The sequence below is a fragment of the Entelurus aequoreus genome, linkage group LG02 (assembly GCF_033978785.1).
Source record: "Entelurus aequoreus isolate RoL-2023_Sb linkage group LG02, RoL_Eaeq_v1.1, whole genome shotgun sequence".
In the NCBI taxonomy this organism is placed as follows: Eukaryota; Metazoa; Chordata; class Actinopteri; order Syngnathiformes; family Syngnathidae; genus Entelurus; species Entelurus aequoreus.
In genome coordinates, this window is record NC_084732.1 from 15,020,354 (window position 1) to 15,042,890 (window position 22,537).

General features: G+C 38.5%; 1 protein-coding gene across 3 annotated transcripts in view; it reads left to right on the forward strand.

Moving 5' to 3' along the window:
- The window catches only part of plekhg4 (pleckstrin homology domain containing, family G (with RhoGef domain) member 4), a 64,386-nt gene that overhangs the window by 22,219 nt on the left and 19,630 nt on the right, over positions 1 to 22,537 (forward strand). For 2 of the 3 annotated variants that reach the window (XM_062022848.1, XM_062022834.1), the window contains exons 4-12: positions 42 to 281; positions 3,086 to 3,209; positions 3,289 to 3,406; positions 3,498 to 3,584; positions 6,835 to 6,951; positions 7,043 to 7,141; positions 7,335 to 7,622; positions 10,878 to 11,000; positions 11,183 to 11,374. In XM_062022848.1, coding sequence (XP_061878832.1) covers positions 42 to 281; positions 3,086 to 3,209; positions 3,289 to 3,406; positions 3,498 to 3,584; positions 6,835 to 6,951; positions 7,043 to 7,141; positions 7,335 to 7,622; positions 10,878 to 11,000; positions 11,183 to 11,374 — 1,388 coding nt within the window. The remainder of the gene's footprint in view (positions 1 to 41; positions 282 to 3,085; positions 3,210 to 3,288; positions 3,407 to 3,497; positions 3,585 to 6,834; positions 6,952 to 7,042; positions 7,142 to 7,334; positions 7,623 to 10,877; positions 11,001 to 11,182; positions 11,375 to 22,537) is intronic. The other variant, XM_062022842.1, reaches the window with a different exon arrangement.

The window sequence follows — 22,537 nt, forward strand, 5'->3', positions numbered from 1 at the left end:
ATGCTGTGGCAGGACTTTACTAAGAACGTGTTGTCTTTCAGCAGGTTTTCTGTCGACTGATTCCAGTCCAGCAAAACCTCAAGAAACATCCGACTTGTCGGTACCGGACGAGTCAGCTGTTCCCACATCCCACATCAAAGTCAGCCAGACCTCAGAGTCCTCCCAGTCCTCTGGATCCTCCAGCCTGGTTGGGTTCTCTGAGAGTTCATCTTATTCGTGTAGATCCTTCCAGTCTGCCTTCAGCAGGTTGCTGTTAAAGTCTGGAGTTGTTTGTTTGCCTGGTAAGAACACCAGTTCTTATTGTGGAACCAACTCTTGATTAAGGTTGATGTATCTCGCCTGAATTGTCTTAGTTAATCTTCTGTCTTCAGTCTAGGGGGTTATTCCAGGTAGGAGGTTCAACAAAATCTGAGTCTAAACCCGATATCCAAGTTGATTTACTATAGGCGTGGAAACTTGGGTTCCAGAACAGCTGATTTGAATTATTTCAACCAATCCTGAGTATGTTGACTCTGAGTTAAGACCACCATAATCAATAGAGCACTAATTCTACGATACACCATATAAATTGGCCGGACACAAAAGGTGTTAATTTGTGTATATGGTAGGAATTAAAACTTTAAAAAAAAAAAATTATACAGTAAAATAATATTGGAGTGAAGTGAGAGATAATTACTGTCCGACTCAAAGCAAAAGTTTGAATAAAGTAGTTTATTGAAAAGTGTAGGATGGAAATGGAATAAAATATTTTAATTTAGGTGCAATTCCACGGGTAGAAAACGCAAATAGAGGCTGCCGAAAATATCTATTTGCTTTAATTATATTTGACATGTAAAGTTGATGCAAGTGCAAAGTAAATATTGTTTTTTTCTAACTCTGCACTTACTGTTACACCAATTTGCTTATCATGAATATTACGTACTCTTCCAGTCCATATCTTTTTGAAAGTTCTTTTACTTGTAAGTAATAAAGCTCACGGTTTCTTAACCTTTTTGACCTTTGGGCCCAACTTTTCCACTACAGAGAGGCCTGGGGCCTACTCAAATATTAACACTGAATTAGTCATTTTACTGATGATTTTAATCATATTCAATAATTATATCTGACCTACTTACAGTTTACAACCTTGTCAAATGACATGAAACTATGTTTTGATCAAAGATTATTATGTATTTAACACATAAACTTTAGGCTTAGGTCAGACTAATCCAAAAAATAAGTACTGACCAAATATATTGCATAAGAAGGGACTCATAAATAACTGGCAAGAAATATATGTGTATCCAATTATGTAGCGCTGAAATAAATAAACTAAACTAATAATACATATATTTCTTAACTAAACTGTCAACAAATTTAAGTGCTAATGGAATTACAGCTTTACCACTTGAGTCATATTTTTTGCTCTTTTACCTCCAGACTTACTCTGTTTGTTTGATATTATCATTACTGCCACTAGTGGTGGAAAAGTGTATTACAACAGAGGTCCCCTGTGGCCCCTACCGACCACATCTGAGAAACAGATATTTTTTAGGCGGCCCTCTGGGGGGCACTCACGGCCAAACAATGGGTTAAGAAACACTGCTATAACTCATATATATATAAGTTATATTTACAATAATTTAAAAAAAAATTCAAATGTAATATTTTGTCTGTTTTAGTAATCATTACATTTTAAAACTTACAATATTTAGTTTATTTATGTTGTAAAAAAAATATATATATATATACTGTATACATACCGGTATACATATATAGATATTACAATAACAAAACTAAATAATGTAAGTCTAACACATATATATACACTACCGTTCAAAAGTTTGGGGTTACCCAAACAATTTTGTGGAATAGCCTTCATTTCTAAGAACAAGAATAAACTGTCGAGTTTCAGATGAAAGTTCTCTTTTTCTGGCCATTTTGAGCGTTTAATTGACCCCACAAATGTGATGCTCCAGAAACTCAAACTGCTCAAAGGAAGGTCCGTTGTGTAGCTTCTGTAACGAGCTAAACTGTTTTCAGATGTGTGAACATGATTGCACAAGGGTTTTCTAATCATCAATTAGCCTTCTGAGCCAATGAGCAAACACATTGTACCATTAGAACACTGGAGTGATAGTTTCTGGAAATGGGCCTCTATACACCTATGTAGATATTGCACCAAAAACCAGACATTTTCAGCTAGAATAGTCATTTACCACATTAGCAATGTATAGAGTGTATTTCTTTAAAGTTAAGACTAGTTTAAAGTTATCTTCATTGAAAAGTACAGTGTTTTTCCTTAAAAAATAAGGACATTTCAATGTGACCCCAAACTTTTGAACGGTAGTGTATATATATATATATATATATATATATATATATATATATATATATATATATATATATATATATATATATATATATATGTGTATATATATATATATATATATATATATATATATATATATATATATATATATATATATATATATGTGTATATATATATATATATATATATATATATATATATATATATATATATATATATATATATATATATATATATATATATATAATATATATATATTTTTTTTTACAATAATGAAAACACTAAATAATGTAAGTTGTTTTAATTCAAACAAATCCAAATAATAGTGAATATCTAAAATTTATTGATTAACAAGATGTTTTTTTAGCGGTCTTATATAAAGTTGATATAATAGTAGATGATATATTTAACTAACCATGGCCTCAAAATTCTCTCCCGACATGAATCTTATGGAATTAATTTAGTTTTAATATCTTCTGGTTACAAAATAAGACACGTCATGTTCAGCAAGAGGAAAGAGACATAGAAAACTTTTTATATGATTATTTGTTTGTTTGTTTGTTTGTAAGTCACCATGGTAACTAACTCTGAATTTGATTACCTCACGTTCATTTTCCTCTTCTCAGGGTGTACACACTCAGAGTTTTCACTTAACCTGTTTTCTGGAGAACCTCCTGTGTGACCTTTACATGACATGCATGTTCATAAGGCTTCAACTGCTCCCCCTTGTGGCCAAGGCTGGAAACGTCCTCATGAGTTTTTCTGCCCACACAGGAAGCAGAAGTCGGGGTGGCCGCGCTCTGGTGACAGTGTGCGCCGGGGACGCGGTCTGGTCCAAACCGGAATGCGACGGCTTTGAGTTGCTCCGCCTTCTGCGCTACTACACCTCCACGCTCAGGTACCGCTTGAATTCTTTCCGCCTTCGTCGCCGCCGCCGTGACGTGACGCTACGTCTTTTCCCTGCGCCGTCTTGACAGCGACGGCGTACGAGCTTTGGGTCTGACCGTGCTGGTGGACGCCCGGAAGGCCGCGCCTGTGCCCGCGCCTGTGTCCGCGCCTGTGTCCGCCCTCTTCTCTGCCCTCAGGTCCATGCAGGTAAGACGGAGACATGTGAGATAACTTGACTAGATCTGTGTAACAGCTTTTGTGTGTGTGTGTCTGTGTGTGTCTGTGTGTGTGTGTCTAGGAGGACGTCCCAGGCTCTGTCCACACTGTCTTACTGCTCATCAACAAGGACACGTCTCTGCATGTGGACAAAGCTGCAGGCCCACAGGTGACATTTGACGCCCACTTTTGTGCACGCGTAAAACAATGATCATCCCGCACAGTCCAGACCTGCGTAGGCCACGACGAATTGGAGTTAAGGCGGGCTAAAAGCCAGCAGGCTGTCAACTCACTGTCCAGCACAGCTCTTAAGGCACCAGAGAGAACGGTTTACACTACATAATAAGGGTGTGAATCTTTGGGCACCTAACGATTTGATACAATTCCGATTCCTGGTGTGAAGATTCGATTCAGAATCGATTCTCGCAATGTATTATTTGTCCATTAATTGTAATGAAATAAAAACTTTTTAAGGCTACAGGTTAGAAAAGCTCATTTTGGTTGCATGGAGATGGCCTAAAATGTATTTTTAAATACGGATTGTTTTAATTGTGTGAATGCTCCAAAGCATTCTTCTTCTTCTTCTTTTTTAGTCTTCTTCTTCTCCTCCTCCTCCTCCTTCTCCTCCTCCTCTTCCTCCTCGTCCTTTTTTATTCTTCTTCTTCATTCTTCTTCTTCTTTTTTATTCTTCTTCTTCTTCTCCTTCTCTTTCTTCTTCTTCTTCTTTTTTATTTTTCTTCTTCTTCATTCTTCTTATTCTCCTCCTCCTTCTCTTTCTTCTTCTTCTTCTTCTTCTTTTTTATTCTTCTTCTTCTTCATTCTTCTTCATTCTTATTCTTCTTCTTTTTTATTCTTCTTCTTCTTCTTCTTCTTTTTTATTCTTCTTCTTCTTCATTCTTCTTCTTATTCTTCTTCATTCTTCTTCTTCTTCTTTTTTATTCTTCTTCTTCTTCTTCATCTTCTTCTTTTTTCTTCTTCTTCTTCTTCTTCTTCTTCTTCATTATTCTGCTTCTTCTTCATTATTTTTCTTCTTCTTCATTATTCTTCTTCTTCTTCATTATTCTTCTTCATTCTTCTTCTTCTTCTTCTTCTTCTTCTTCTTCATTCTTCTTCTTCTACTTCATTATTATTCTTCATCTTCATTATTCTGCTTCTTCTTCATTCTTCTTCTTCTTCATTGTTCTTCTTCTTTTTCTTCATTCTTCTTCTTCATTCTTCTTCTTCTTCTTCTTCATTCTTCATCTTCTTCTTCTTTTTTATTCTTCTTCTTCTTCTTCATTCTTTGTCTTCTTCTTCATTCTTCTTCATTCTTCTTCTTCTTCTTCTTCTTCTTTTTCATTCTTCTTCATTCTTCTTCTTCTTCATTCTTCTTCTCCTTCTTCTTCTTCATTATTATTCTTCATTATTTTGCTGCGTTCTAACTTCCACAATTTTCACCCGATTCAAACCGTTCCAACTTCAAACTGTTCAACCTATCCAGGAATCGCAGGCTTTCCCTTGACAGATTCCAAAAATTCCCAGATTTTCCAGAATTCCAGGTTTTCCGGGACATTTTTTCCCATTCAAAATGAATTGGCCAGTTTTCAAACTTCCACCATTTCCACATGTTTCAATCTATTCAAACCATTCCACCTTCAACATATTCCACCATTCTGGAAATTCAAACTTCTATTTTTCCAAGTTCAAAAAAATTCCAGGATTTTCCAGAATTCCTGGTTTTCCAAAGCCCTATTTCCACCCTTTTTTCTGGCTACTACTCCTTCCACATTTTTCAACGCATTACAACCGTTCCACCATCCAAACATTCCTTAATCAGGACGAAAAACAAAGTTGTTTTTTGAACTGGAAAAATTCCTGGTTTCTCCCGAAATTCTAGGAATTCCATAATACCATTTCTCAATTCAACATGTTACTACTTCAACATTTCTCCACCGATTTGAAAAATGTCAACACCAACCATTTCAACTCATTCAGACCATTCAAGTTTTTTACCTTTTTCAAAAAAATTCCCGCTTTTCCCGAAATTCCCAAATTTTTGGGAAATTCCAATTGAAATCAATGGGACATTCTTCAAACTTCCACAACTTCCACATTTTTTCATCTGATTCAAACTGTTCCAATGTCAAAATATTCAGCCTGTTCAGGAATTGTGGGCTCTACTTCAACAATTCTAAAAAAAAATTCCTGGATGTCCCATAATTCCTTTTTGTTTTTTTCATTTTCCCCATTTAAAGTTAATTGGCCATTTTTCTAACTTCCACAATTCCCACATTCTGCAAACCATTCAACCTTTAACACATTCCACCATTCTGAAAATTCAAACTACCCTTTTTCCAAGTTAACAAAAATGTACTACTTCAACAATTTTTGCCTGATTTTAACAATTCCAACACTAACCAATTCAGCTCAATCAGGACATTCACGCTAATAATCATTTTCCAAAAATCCCGCTTTTCCCAAAATTCCCAAATTTCCAGGAAGTTCCCATTGAAATTAATGGGACATTTTTCCAAGTTGCACAATTCCCCACATTTTTCAACCTATTCAAACCATTCCAACATTAACACATTCCACTCATCCTAGACATTCAAACTAACACTTTCCCAAGTTCCAAACCAAATTGCGGTTTTCCTGTAAATTCAAGCTCTTCAATATTCAAACCATTTCAGCGTTTAAACGATTTCAACATTTAAACCATTTCTACATTCATCCTACATCCCATTAGCATTTCAGTTCAGCGTCAGCTCTTCAACATTCAAACCATTCCAACATTCAAACCATTCCAACATTCATACTACATTCTGTCAGCATTTCACTTCAACTTCAACCTTGGAGCATTCACACGCAATTCCTTCAGGAATTTCCTCTTCTAGTTTTATTTTTATTTTTTATTTGTGTTAATCAGTCCCAACAAAATAATACACAATAATACAATAATAATACAATTCCAATTCCAAAAACCAACATACTATTCTGCAACATTCAGAATAGCAATCAACAGAGCAATTGAGAGGACACACAAACAAGACACAAAACAATCCAAAAGTAGTCAAACAAAAATGAATAATATCAACAACAGTATCAATATTATAAGAATTCCAACATAGCAGTGATTAGGAATCCCTCATTGATATTATCATCACAGCCATTTATTTAAAAATAAATAAATAAAAACATTTAAAAAATGAACAATTTTTAATTGTTAAAAAATGTTTCCATCCATTTTCTACCGCTTGTCCCTATCGATTTTTGAAAATTATGACTAAGAATTGCAATTCGGATGTGAATCTATGTATTTATTTTTTTACTACGTAGTACCGCATAGTCATCCTCCGTTACACATGTTTGTGAGTAAGTGCACAGCTTGTGTAATCAGTGTGTGTGTGTGTGTGTGTGTGTGTGTGTGTGTGTGTGTGCAGGTAGAGGTGTTAAACTCCCTCAAGGCTCTTCAGAAGCATGTGGACCTCCATCAGCTTCCTGTCCAGTTTGGAGGTTCTTTCTCCTTCAGTCACAGCAGTTGGCTGACCTTCAGATTGGTCAGTAAACACACACACACACACATGCACATGCACCCACACGGAAAGTGCACACTTACGCACAGATTGTGTTGTATTGATTGTCCATCAGAGAGTGGAGCAGCTGACCAATCAGTGTAAAAATGTCATCCGCCTGCTGCAGAAGAACATCAACATCATGGAGGCCACAGCCCTCCCTGCTGCTGCTGAGGTCCTGTGCGCTCGCTCACGCACACACACACACACACACACACACACACACACACACACACACACACACACACACACACACACACACACACACACACACACACACACACACACACACACACACACACACACACACATGTATAGACAAAAACACACACACAAGTTTGTTGTCATACTGATAGTTTTTCTCCCAGGATGCCGAGCAGCTGTTGTCCACCTACAAAGACATGATGTGCACCATCCTCCAAGACAGACAACTGGTCCAGCTGCAGCAAGAGGGCGGAGCCTCATTGTCACGCCTGCGCAGGGACGAGGCAGGCGTCGGCGTGACGAAGGACTACGTGGCGGCTGTGGACGCCGTGTCTCGTTTGTACGAGCAGGTGGACGAGCTGCTCCACCGCCTGGTGACCTTGTCCAACAGCAGGATTCAGGAGCTGCACTTCATTGTGGACTTCAAGGGTCTGGAGGAGGGCTTTGCTGAGGTGACCGCCGTACATGAGCTCGCCTTCTGCGACCTTAGCCCGCTATTTTTCTCTTAAGGCTGCGTTTAAGTTAGCTGCTCAGGTCCAGACCAAAGTAAAAAGACACAAGCCAGGCTGCCCCTCCCTCTTGGCAAAACATGCGCTTTGGGTAGTGCCCCATTTTGGCGCGAAGAAGGTGTGGAATATCAATGAATAAATGACGGGGCGTTTTATATGAAGTTTTTCCTTAAAAGTAGAGATGTCCGATAATATCAGCCTGCCAATATTATCGGCCGATAAATGCTTTAAAATGAAATATCGGAAATTATCGGTATCGTTTTTGTTATTATCAGTATCGTTTTTTAAATTTATTTTAATTTTAAATTTATTAAATCAACATAAAAAACACAAGATACACTTACAATAACAATAGGTTCCTTTGTACCTGTACAAAGGACTCTCTGTGGGAGTCCTTTATACAGGGTACATGCGGACCCTAATTAGTGCACCAACCAAAAAACCTCCCTCCCCCATTTACACTCATTCACACTCATTCACACAAAAGGGTTGTTTCTAGAGATGTCCGATAATATCGGCCGATAAATGCTTTAAAATGTAATATCGGAAATTATCAGTATCGTTTTTTTATTATCGGTATCGTTTTTTGTTTTTTTTAAATTTTTTTGTTTATAATTAAATCAACATAAAAAAAACAAGATACACTTACAATTAGTGCACCAACCCAAAAAAACTCCCTCCCCCATTTACACTCATTCACACAAAAGGGTTGTTTCTTTCTGTTATTAATATTCTGGTTCCTACATTATATATCAATATATATCAATACAGTCTGCAAGGGATACAGTCCATAAGCACACATGATTGTGCGTGCTGCTGCTCCACTAATAGTACTAACCTTTAACAGTTAATTTTACTCATTTTCATTAATTACTAGTTTATATGTAACTGTTTTTATATTGTTTTATTTTCTTTTTTATTCAAGAAAATGTTTTTAATTTGTTTATCTTATTTTATTTTATACTTTTTTTTAAAAAGGACCTTATCTTCACCCTACCTGGTTGTCCAAATTAGGCATAATAATGTGTTAATTCCACGACTGTATATATCGGTATCGGTTTATATCGGTATCGGTAATTAAGAGTTGGACAATATCGGAATATCGGATATCGGCAAAAAGCCATTATCGGACATCCCTACTTAAAAGTATTCCTAGCCCCTTCCTGCTCTGTCACTGATAAGAAAATAATTCCCCTAGTTATACACATTGTCTCCTGATGCACCGTTTTAGCGTTGGGCTGGTAATTTACGCGCAGTGATCAAATCCCAGTCGGGGTTGTGCAACTTTAATGTAAGCGTGCTAACTGCTCGCATGTTTCAAGCACCAAGTCATATTACTTTGAGGTATACGGCAGCAAAATTGGCTAAAAAAGTTAGCATGCTAAATTTAGCATGCCAGCATGCTAACAGCTGGCAAGAGTCAATTATAAAGTCCTACGACTCTGAGGTGTACAGCTGCAAAATTGGCTAAAAAAAGAGTTAGCATGCTAAAAGTTAGCGTGTTTCAAGTACCAAGTTATAGGACTCAGAGGTGTACAGCTGCAAAATTGGCTAAAACGTTAGCATGCTAATAATAAATAATATATGTTGTTTATTGATTATGTCATAGTTAGATCCATATCATACATGTAGTACATACCGTATTTTTCGGACTATAAGTCGCAGTTTTTTTCATAGTTTGGCCGGAGGTGCGACTTATACTCAGGAGCAACTTATGTGTGAAATTATTAACGCATTACCGTAAAATATCAAATAATATTATTTAGCTCATACACGTAAGAGACTAGATGTATAAGATTTCATGGGATTTAGCGATTAGGAGTGACAGATTGTTTGGTAAACGTATAGCATGTTGTATATGTTATAGTTATTTGAATGACTCTTACCATAATATGTTACGTTAACATACCAGGCACGTTCTCAGTTGGTTATTTATGCCTCATATAACGTACACTTATTCAGCCTGTTGTTCACTATTCTTTATTTATTTTAAATTGCCTTTCAAATGTCTATTCTTGGTGTTGGGTTTTATCAAATAAATTTCCCCCAAAAATGCGACTTATACTCTAGTGCGACTTATATGTTTTTTTCCTTCTTTATTGTGCATTTTCGTCCGGTGCGACTTATACTCCGGAGCGACTTATACTCCGAAGAATACGGTAATATACATACATATCTCCAGTAAATAGTCACATGCTCAATGGCAATATTATTATTTAACAAAAAAGAAAATCAAATTGAATCAAGAACATCAAATATAATTGAATTAAACATATCTCAAAAGGGTAATGGGAAGAAGTATACACTTTTTGAATCCCCCCTCTTTTAAATAATTACTTTAACTAATATCCAGTTGGCGTGCTAAAGTTAGCATGCCAGCATGCTAACTAACAGCTGGCATGAGTCAAGTACCAAGTTATATGACTAATGAGGTCCACAGCTGCAAAATTGGCTAAAAAAAATTAGCATGCTAAAAGTTAGCATGTTTCAAGTACCAAGTTATATGACTCTGAGGTGTACAGTGGCAAAATTGGCTTAAAAGCAGCTAACAGCTAGCATTTGTCAAGCACCAAGGTTTTTGACTCTGAAGTGTACGGCTGCAAAATTGGCTAACAAAGTTAGCATGTAAGACCTAGCACCTTTAAAGTACCACGTTTTTTGATTCCGAGGTGCACAGCTGAAAACTTGGCTAAAAAAAAGTTAGCATGCCAAAAGTTAACATGTTTCAAATACCAACTTACCTGTATATGACTCTGAGGTGTAAAGCTGCAAAATCGGCTAAAAAGTTAGCATGCTAAAGTTAGCATGGCCGCATGCTAACAGCTGCTAAAGTTAGCATGGCCGCATGCTAACAGCTTGCATGAGTCAAGTACCAAGTTATATGACTCTAATGAGGTCCACAGCTGCAAAATGGGCTAAAAAAAGTTAGCATACTAAAATTTAGCATGTTTAAAATACCAAGTTATATGACTCTGAGGTGCAAAATTGTCTTAAAAGCAGCTAACAGCTAGCATTTGTCAACTACCAAGGTATTTGAAACTGAAGTGTACGGCCGCAAAATTGGCTAACAAAGTTAAATTACATTTGTGATTTTGCACTAAAACATAAATTGTTGGACAATTTAAAAAGCAATAGAAAATAATGCGACAAGTGAGCAGTCTAATAGATATACTGTATCTCCTTTACGTTTTTTCTCAGGTGAGGTCGTGGATGGAGGAAGTGGGCGAGGTGCAACTCAAGAGTCTGAGCCAATCAGAGGACTCGCTGGACGCTCTGAACCAGAAACAGCTGGAGTTCAAAGACTTCTACTCCTCCGCATACGTACGTTGCTTCTTCTGGTGACTCACTTCACGATCAATAACTTCAAATGTATCGCATCAATGTGACGACTCATCAGAACAGGCGAAGCATAACGCCGTCTCCACCCTCACACGTGTGTGTGTGTGTGTGTGTGTGTGTGTGTGTGTGTGTGTGTGTGTGTGTGTGTGTGTGTGTGTGTGCAGGATCGCTGTAAACAAGGCCAGGTGTTACTGAGTCGTCTGGAGAATTGGGACCACGTCTCCTCAGCTGACCTCCATGTCTACGCCGTTAAAGTTCGCTCCTTCTGGGCTCAGCTTCAGGATTTCTCCCAGCGGGTCAACGCCACCGGCCGCAACATCGATAAGGCTGTCCGATTGTACGGCTTCCTGGACCAGGTACTGCATCCTCTTATTTTACCTGATGTCAGCAAGTAGTTTCTGTGCACAACGACCAGTATTTACAGCGCACAATAAGTCTTCTGCACAGTCTTCAAGTCCAAGCAGCGCAAAGTTGAATGCACACAACACAATTACAGTCGCACACATCAGTGGTTTGTTGGGACACTTTCAACTACAGATGTCCGATAATGGCTTTTTTGCCGATATCCGATATTGTCCAACTCTTAATTACCGATTCCGATATCAACCGATACCGATATATACAGTCGTGGTTTGTTGGGACACTTTCAACTACAGATGTCCGATAATGGCTTTTTTGCCGATATCCGATATTGTCCAACTCTTAATTACCGATTCCGATATCAACCGATACCGATATATACAGTCGTGGTTTGTTGGGACACTTTCAAGTAGAGATGTCCGATAATGGCTTTTTTGCCGATATCCGATATTGTCCAACTCTTAATTACCGATTCCGATATCAACCGATACCGATATATACAGTCGTGGTTTGTTGGGACACTTTCAACTACAGATGTCCGATAATGGCTTTTTTGCCGATATCCGATATTGTCCAACTCTTAATTACCGATTCCGATATCAACCGATACCGATATATACAGTCGTGGTTTGTTGGGACACTTTCAACTACAGATGTCCGATAATGGCTTTTTTGCCGATATCCGATATTGTCCAACTCTTAATTACCGATTCCGATATCAACCGATACCGATATATACAGTCGTGGTTTGTTGGGACACTTTCAAGTAGAGATGTCCGATAATGGCTTTTTTGCCGATATCCGATATTGTCCAACTCTTAATTACCGATTCCGATATCAACCGATACCGATATATACAGTCGTGGTTTGTTGGGACACTTTCAACTACAGATGTCCGATAATGGCTTTTTTGCCGATATCCGATATTGTCCAACTCTTAATTACCGATTCCGATATCAACCGATACCGATATATACAGTCGTGGTTTGTTGGGACACTTTCAACTACAGATGTCCGATAATGGCTTTTTTGCCGATATCCGATATTGTCCAACTCTTAATTACCGATTCCGATATCAACCGATACCGATATATACAGTCGTGGTTTGTTGGGACACTTTCAACTACAGATGTCCGATAATGGCTTTTTTGCCGATATCCGATATTGTCCAACTCTTAATTACCGATTCCGATATCAACCGATACCGATATATACAGTCGTGGTTTGTTGGGACACTTTCAACTACAGATGTCCGATAATGGCTTTTTTGCCGATATCCGATATTGTCCAACTCTTAATTACCGATTCCGATATCAACCGATACCGATATATACAGTCGTGGTTTGTTGGGACACTTTCAACTACAGATGTCCGATAATGGCTTTTTTGCCGATATCCGATATTGTCCAACTCTTAATTACCGATTCCGATATCAACCGATACCGATATATACAGTCGTGGTTTGTTGGGACACTTTCAACTACAGATGTCCGATAATGGCTTTTTTGCCGATATCCGATATTGTCCAACTCTTAATTACCGATTCCGATATCAACCGATACCGATATATACAGTCGTGGTTTGTTGGGACACTTTCAACTACAGATGTCCGATAATGGCTTTTTTGCCGATATCCGATATTGTCCAACTCTTAATTACCGATTCCGATATCAACCGATACCGATATATACAGTCGTGGTTTGTTGGGACACTTTCAAGTAGAGATGTCCGATAATGGCTTTTTTGCCGATATCCGATATTGTCCAACTCTTAATTACCGATTCCGATATCAACCGATACCGATATATACAGTCGTGGTTTGTTGGGACACTTTCAACTACAGATGTCCGATAATGGCTTTTTTGCCGATATCCGATATTGTCCAACTCTTAATTACCGATTCCGATATCAACCGATACCGATATATACAGTCGTGGTTTGTTGGGACACTTTCAACTACAGATGTCCGATAATGGCTTTTTTGCCGATATCCGATATTGTCCAACTCTTAATTACCGATTCCGATATCAACCGATACCGATATATACAGTCGTGGTTTGTTGGGACACTTTCAACTACAGATGTCCGATAATGGCTTTTTTGCCGATATCCGATATTGTCCAACTCTTAATTACCGATTCCGATATCAACCGATACCGATATATACAGTCGTGGTTTGTTGGGACACTTTCAACTACAGATGTCCGATAATGGCTTTTTTGCCGATATCCGATATTGTCCAACTCTTAATTACCGATTCCGATATCAACCGATACCGATATATACAGTCGTGGTTTGTTGGGACACTTTCAACTACAGATGTCCGATAATGGCTTTTTTGCCGATATCCGATATTGTCCAACTCTTAATTACCAATTCCGATATCAACTGATACCGATATATACAGTCGTGGTTTGTTGGGACACTTTCAAGTAGAGATGTCCGATAATGGCTTTTTTGCCGATATCCGATATTGTCCAACTCTTAATTACCAATTCCGATATCAACCGATACCGATATATACAGTCGTGGTTTGTTGGGACACTTTCAACTACAGATGTCCGATAATGGCTTTTTTGCCGATATCCGATATTGTCCAACTCTTAATTACCAATTCCGATATCAACCGATACCGATATATACAGTCATGGTTTGTTGGGACACTTTCAACTACAGATGTCCGATAATGGCTTTTTTGCCGATATCCGATATTGTCCAACTCTTAATTACCGATTCCGATATCAACCGATACCGATATATACAGTCGTGGTTTGTTGGGACACTTTCAACTACAGATGTCCGATAATGGCTTTTTTGCCGATATCCGATATTGTCCAACTCTTAATTACCAATTCCGATATCAACTGATACCGATATATACAGTCGTGGTTTGTTGGGACACTTTCAAGTAGAGATGTCCGATAATGGCTTTTTTGCCGATATCCGATATTGTCCAACTCTTAATTACCAATTCCGATATCAACCGATACCGATATATACAGTCGTGGTTTGTTGGGACACTTTCAACTACAGATGTCCGATAATGGCTTTTTTGCCGATATCCGATATTGTCCAACTCTTAATTACCAATTCCGATATCAACCGATACCGATATATACAGTCATGGTTTGTTGGGACACTTTCAACTACAGATGTCCGATAATGGCTTTTTTGCCGATATCCGATATTGTCCAACTCTTAATTACCAATTCCGATATCAACTGATACCGATATATACAGTCGTGGTTTGTTGGGACACTTTCAAGTAGAGATGTCCGATAATGGCTTTTTTGCCGATATCCGATATTGTCCAACTCTTAATTACCAATTCCGATATCAACCGATACCGATATATACAGTCGTGGTTTGTTGGGACACTTTCAACTACAGATGTCCGATAATGGCTTTTTTGCCGATATCCGATATTGTCCAACTCTTAATTACCAATTCCGATATCAACCGATACCGATATATACAGTCATGGTTTGTTGGGACACTTTCAACTACAGATGTCCGATAATGGCTTTTTTGCCGATATCCGATATTGTCCAACTCTTAATTACCGATTCCGATATCAACCGATACCGATATATACAGTCGTGGTTTGTTGGGACACTTTCAACTACAGATGTCCGATAATGGCTTTTTTGCCGATATCCGATATTGTCCAACTCTTAATTACCAATTCCGATATCAACTGATACCGATATATACAGTCGTGGTTTGTTGGGACACTTTCAACTACAGATGTCCGATAATGGCTTTTTTGCCGATATCCGATATTGTCCAACTCTTAATTACCGATTCCGATATCAACTGATACCGATATATACAGTCGTGGTTTGTTGGGACACTTTCAACTACAGATGTCCGATAATGGCTTTTTTGCCGATATCCGATATTGTCCAACTCTTAATTACCGATTCCGATATCAACCGATACCGATATATACAGTCGTGGTTTGTTGGGACACTTTCAACTAGAGATGTCCGATAATGGCTTTTTTGCCTGATATCCGATATTGTCCAACTCTTAATTACCGATTCCGATATCAACCGATACCGATATTTACAGTCGTGGTTTGTTGGGACACTTTCAACTAGAGATGTCCGATAATGGCTTTTTTGCCTGATATCCGATATTGTCCAACTCTTAATTACCGATTCTTATATCAACCGATACCGATATATACAGTCGTGGTTTGTTGGGACACTTTCAACTAGAGATGTCCGATAATGGCTTTTTTGCCGATATCCGATATTGTCCAACTCTTAATTACCGATTCCGATATCAACCGATACCGATATATACAGTCGTGGTTTGTTGGGACACTTTCAACTCGAGATGTCCGCACATGGCTTTTTTGCCGATATGCGATATTCCGATATTGTCCAACTCTTAATTACCGATTCCGATATCAACCGATAACGATATATATAGTCGTGGTTTGTTGGGACACTTTCAACTAGAGATGTCCGATAATGGCTTTTTTGCCGATATCCGATATTGTCCAACTCTTAATTACCGATTCCGATATCAACCGATATATACAGTCGTGGTTTGTTGGGACACTTTCAACTAGAGATGTCCGCACATGGCTTTTTTGCCGATATTCGATATTCCGATATTGTCCAACTATTAATTACCGATTCCGATATCAACCGATAACGATATATATAGTCGTGGTTTGTAGGGACACTTTCAACTAGAGATGTCCGATAATGGCTTTTTTGCCGATATCCGAAATCCCGATATTGTCCAACTCTTAATTACCGATTCCGATATCAATCGATACCGATATATACAGTCGTGGAATTAACACATTATTATGGCTAATTTTGTTGTGATGCCCCGCTGGATGCATTAAACAATGTAACAAGGTTTTCCAAAATAAATCAACTCAAGTTATGGAAAAAAATGCCAACATGGCACTGCCATATTTATTATTGAAGTCACAAAGTGCTTTTTTTTTTTTTTACATGCCTCAAAACAGCAGCTTGGAATTTGGGACATGCTCTCCCTGAGAGAGCATGAGGAGGTTGAGGTGGGCGGGGTTTCGGAGGTAGCGGGGGGTGTATATTGTAGCGTCCCGGAAGAGTTAGTGCTGCAAGGGGTTCTGGGTATTTGTTCTGTTGTGTTTATGTTGTGTTACGGTGCGGATGTTCTCCCAAAATGTGTTTGTCATTCTTGTTTGGTGTGGGTTCACTGTGTGGCGCATATTTGTAACAGTGTTAAAGTTGTTTATACGGCCACCCTCAGTGTGACCTGTATGGCTGTTGACCAAGTATGCCTTGCATTCACTTGTGTGTGTGATTGGGCCGGCATGCAAAGGCAGTGCCTTTAAGGTTTATTGCCACTTTGTACTTCTCCCTACGTCCGTGTACACAGCGGCGTTTTAAAAGTAATACATTTTACTTTTTGAAACCGATACCGATAATTTTGAAACCGATACCGATAATTTCCGATATTATATTTTCAAGCATTTATCGGTAGGGATGTCCGATAATATCGGACTGCCGATATTATCGGACATCCCTACTTTCAACTCTTAACTTACATAAAAGTGTGTGTGTGTAGTCAAGATGTCGCACCAGGGCCAAGTTTTTCCTTTTACTCCTTGCACAAAGTCTTTGTTGCCGTGGTGACCCTCCCCCTCCTCCAGGACCGCCCATCTGCCTTTCACCCTGTGATGGGGGGAAGGTTTCTTGTGTGGTGGGGGGGTTCAGTGTGTGTGGTCAGGATGCCACTCTGCTAGGTTCAGTCTCACAGCAGCACTGCCAGCAAACACACTCAAGGTATGACACACTTTCTTCCCTTCAACGTGCGCGCGCGTGTGTGTGTGTGTGTTGTTAGTTTTGGCGTCAGTGCGGTGATGCACAACTGTGTTTACTTCCAAGGAAAGACAAAAAAAAGAGTGTGTTAGTGAGTGTGTAGACAAACACAAGCAGTGAGGATGCATCTGTACTTTAATGTTTGACATGCTGAAAGCCACAGCTGTTGTGTGTGACTGTTTGTGTCACATGACTTACGTAAGGTACCTCACCACACTAATGACTGCGAAAAGTTGGAGTATTGTTTCTTTGCATCTACTGCCTGACATTCACCCCCTTCTGTAGGGCGGTGCTTTTGTATGTATGTGTAACTTTTTTGATGATATACCATATTTTCCGGACCATTGGGCGCACCGGATGACACGGCGCACTGCCGGTGAATGGTCTATTTTAAGCGAGTCATAAGGAGTCATATTATAATTTTTTTTTCTAATTTGAAAACAATTCCTTGTGGTCTACATAACATGTAATGGTGGTTCTTTGGTCAAAATGTTGCATAGATTATGTTTCACAGATCATCTTCAAGTCACTTTCTGACAGTCGCTTCCGGATGCGGCGTTCTGTGGGCAGTCTTATTTACGTGGCTCACCTTCGGCAGCGTCTTCTCCCCGTCATCTTTGTTGTAGCGGTGTAGCGTGCAAGGACGGGAGTGGAAGAAGTGTCAAAAGATGGAGCTAACTGTTTTAATCACATTCAGACTTTACTTCAATCAATAACGGAGCAGCATATCCTCATCCGGAAACAACAACACCGGAAATGTGTCCCGTGAAAAAACGTCCGACCGGAACTCTCAAATAACTAATGTTCCTTGGGTGAATTATGTACACTCACTACACCGGTATGTTTTAGCGCTTTCATGGCAGGTTTACTGACAGATATAAGTTAGAACTTTACACTACTTTATATTAGAAATGGCAACAGCGGAAGATGAATGTTCCAGACGAAGAAGACAGAGAAAAAGAAGAAGCTTATCAACTACGGTGTCGGCATGGACTACAAAGGCGGCCACGCGCAATTTTTCAGGACTTATGCAGATCCCAAATACAGATCAGCAGGTACCAGAATGTAAGAAAAGTTGCTTTTCCATAATATTGCGAAACAAAACGCCAGATAATATGTCTTACCTTATACACACACACCATAATAATACTCCTATGTTGAAGCACATCAAGCGGTGCGGCTTCATAGCTTACCAAAGTCGTACTTAAACATTTTGATAGATTTTTGAGCGCCGTGTGTAATGTTCTATATTTTCAATGGAACATATAAAATGTTGGTGTTGTTTACTTGAGTCATATTGCCATCATAGTGCAGCCTACACTTATCTCTTTTGTTCGACTGCCATCTACTGGTCACACTTATCATTACACCATGTACCAAATAAAATAACTTCAAGGAGGGTAAATGCAACCAAACGTATTCCTTACATTAGGCACAGCGGGTTATACACGTGCAATTTTTCAGGATATATGCAGATCCCAAATACAGATCAGCAGGTACCAGAAGGTCAGAAAAGTTGCTTTTCCATAATATTGCGAAACAAAACGCCAGATAATGTCTTACCTTATACACACACACCATAATAATACTCCTATGTTGAAGCACATCAAGCGGTGCGGCTTCATAGCTTACCAAAGTCGTACATTTAAACATTTTGATGGATTTTTGAGTGCCGTGTGTAATGTTCTATATTTTCAATGGAACATATAAAATTTTGGTGTTCTTTACTTGAGTCATATTGCCATCATAGTGCAGCCTACACTTATCTCTTTTGTTCGACTGCCATCTACTGGTCACACTTATCATTACACCATGTACCAAATAAAATAACTTCAAGGAGGGTAAATGCAACCAAACGTATTCCTTACATTAGGCACAGCGGGTTATACACATGCAATTTTTCAGGATATATGCAGATCCCAAATACAGATCAGCAGGTACCAGAAGGTAAGAAAAGTTGCTTTTGCATAATATTGCGAAACAATATTATAATAATACTCGTATGTTTCAATATTGTTACAATATTATAATAATACTCGTATGTTGAAGTACAACATGCGGTGCGGCTTCATAGCTTACCAAAGACGTACTAAAACATTTTGATAGATTTTTGAACGCCGTGTGTAATGTTCTATATTTTCAATGTAGAACATTACACATTTTCACTTTACATATAAAATGTTGGTGTTGTTTACTTGAGTCATATTGCCATCATAGTACACTTATCTCTTATGTTTGACTGCCATCTACTGGTCACACTTATCATTACACCATGAACCAAATAAAATAACTTCAAGGTGGGTAAGCGTAACCAAACTTATTCATTACATTAGGCGCACCGGTTTATAAGGCGCACTGTCGAGTTTTGAGGAAAAAAAAGGATTTTAAGTGCGCCTTATAGTATGGAAAATACGGTATGCATACTTAGTTCCTGAGTGTTTGGATTAAGATTGCGTTCAACTTGTATTGGGGTGTCGGAATTTCCGTGTTCCTAGTTGGAAGTTTCAACTATAAAGCCCCTCGAGGGTTTCCTACTTGGAAAGTCGCAGCATTCTGGTGTGGCTTCAAAGATGGCTTCTGTGAATGTAAACAATAATATACGCTTCTATAATATCCGTTATTTGCACTTCATATTAGTTTTTGTTGCGGGAAATCAACCATAAACGATGTAATAATGTTACTGTATTGTAAACTACACATTTTTTCATGTTTTTTGCGTTCTTCATCGCTAGCTATAGCATCTGTCATGTCTTGAGACTTGACTTAAGACTTTTTTAAAGACTTGGGACTTGCAATACATTGACTTACTCCCTCCTCTGACTCAAAGTGCTTAGTGAAGTGTGCAAATTGAGAGACAGCCTTTTTTTTTACGGCAAAACGGGGTGCACTTGATGTTGGTCAAGGGGGAGGGACAAACTTGAAAAAATGGCGGCTGAGAAGCAACCCGTCGCGGTGGAAAATAGTGATCAAAAGCAAAAGAAGCAGGTAAATAAATGTTGTGATCGTCATTTACGTTAGGTGCCCAACGACAGTAAAGATCAGTAGTAAAATTCTCTTCTTTTACACTGCACACCAAATCTGAATTTTTTTGCCCTCCAGTGACACAGATCTGATTTCTTTTTCCAGTCCAAACACTCCAAAGTGCTTTAAATATGATCTTTTGGCATCATATTCAGGCCACATCAGGAGGTAGTCCTGAATTCGATTGGAATCTCATCTTTTCAAACGCAATGCGACCTGAATGTGACTTTTTTGTCAGCTTTGGGCGAGCTCCGTCACTCGTGTGCGCCGGAAAGACGCAGTCGCCAGCGGAAGTGGATATTTTATCACAACATCCGGTTTTGGTGAGCAAAGTCTATTTAAAACGACCAAAGTTTCGGTGCATCATTTGTCAATAGTGCGCACATAATACACTATATATAATATAAGAGTATATATTTTGATTGACGCTGTGGCGCATTTGTTTACATGTGAAAAATAAAGCTCACGTAGATCCACGCTGATGTCTGTGTCTCTTCTACCTAACAGCCATAAAAAGATTACAACTCTCCCAAATATATTACCAAAATTTTCAGGCTATAAGACGCACTTAAAATCCTTTCATTTTCTCAAAAATGGACAGTGCGCCTTATAACCCGATGCGCGTAATGTACGGCATAATTCTGGTTGTGCTTACCGACCTCAAAGCAATTTTATTTGGTACATGGTGTAATGAGAAGTGTGACCAGTAGATGGCAGTCAGACATAAGAGATGCGTGTAAACTGCAAGATGACGCCAGTAAACAACACCAAAACTTTAAATGTTCCATTGAGAATATAGAACATTACACACGGCGCTCAAAAATCTGTCAAAATGTTTTTAGTACGACTTCGGTAAGCTATGAAGCCGCACCGCTTGATGGATTGACGCCGCATTAAACATACGAGTATTGTTATGGTGCGCGTGTATAAGGACCGCAAAATGGCACCTATTAGCAGACATATTACCTGGCGTTTTGTTTCGCAATATTATGCAAAAGCAACTTTTCTTACCTTCTGGTACCTGCTGATCTGTATTTGGGATCTGCATAAGTCCTGAAAATGCGCACGCGTCTGACACTGTAGTCAAAAGCTTCTTCTTTTCCTCTACCTTCTTATGTGGCATTCATCTTCCGCTGTTGCCATTTCTAATATAAAGTAGCGTAAAGTTCTTACCGTATTTTTCCGAGTATAAGTCGCTCCGGAGTATAAGTCGCACCTGCCGAAAATGCATAATAAAGAAGGAAAAAAACATATATAAGTCGCACTGGAGTATAAGTCGCATTTTTTGGGGAAATGTATTTGATAAAACCCAACACCAAGAATAGACATTTGAAAGGCAATTTAAAATAAATAAAGAATAGTGAACAACAGGCTGAATAAGTGTACGTTATATGACGCATAAATAACCAACTGAGAACGTGCCTGGTATGTTAACGTAACATATTATGGTAAGAGTCATTCAAATAACTATAACATATAGAACATGCTATACGTTTACCAAACAATCTGTGACTCCTAATCGCTAAATCCCATGAAATCTTATACGTCTAGTCTCTTACGTGAATTACCTAAATAATATTATTTGATATTTTACGGTAATGTGTTAATAATTTCAGACATAAGTCGCACCCCCCGCCAAACTATGAAAATAACTGCGACTTATAGTCCGAAAAATACGGTACTTATATCTGTCAGTAGACTAGCTATCAAAGCACTAAAAACTGTAGTGGGTTTACATAATTCACCCACGGAACCTTAGTTATTAGAGGGTTCCGGTCGGACGGTTTTGCAATGTTGACGTTGCATTATTGAGCCACGGATGAGAAGAACCATCCATCCGTCCATTTTGCTGCTCCGTTATTGATTGAAGTAAAGTCTGAATGTCATTAAAACAGTTAGCTCCATCTTTTGACACTTCTTCCACTCCCGTCCTTGCACGCTACACCGCTACAACAAAGATGACAAAGATTTCCTTATGTAGAGAGTCTGCTGGGAAACATGGCGGGGTTCATAAAGGAAACAATCCACTCATGGTGGTGTTTTCAATTTTATGTACCAGAAAAAAGAGATGATATTTTGCAGCAGATAATATGGATGAACTCTAATATTGTAATAGATGGAAAGCCTTTCTTTTGGAAAAATATGCTTGAAAGAGGAATCATTTTTGTCAATGACATTATCAATGAGAATGGTAAAATTCTGAAATATGATGAATTTACAACTATGTATGGTGATGCTTGTTCAAGCTTTTCATTTAATCAACTAACTGGAGTCATTGGGAAAAGATGGAAACAAATTAATTATGGA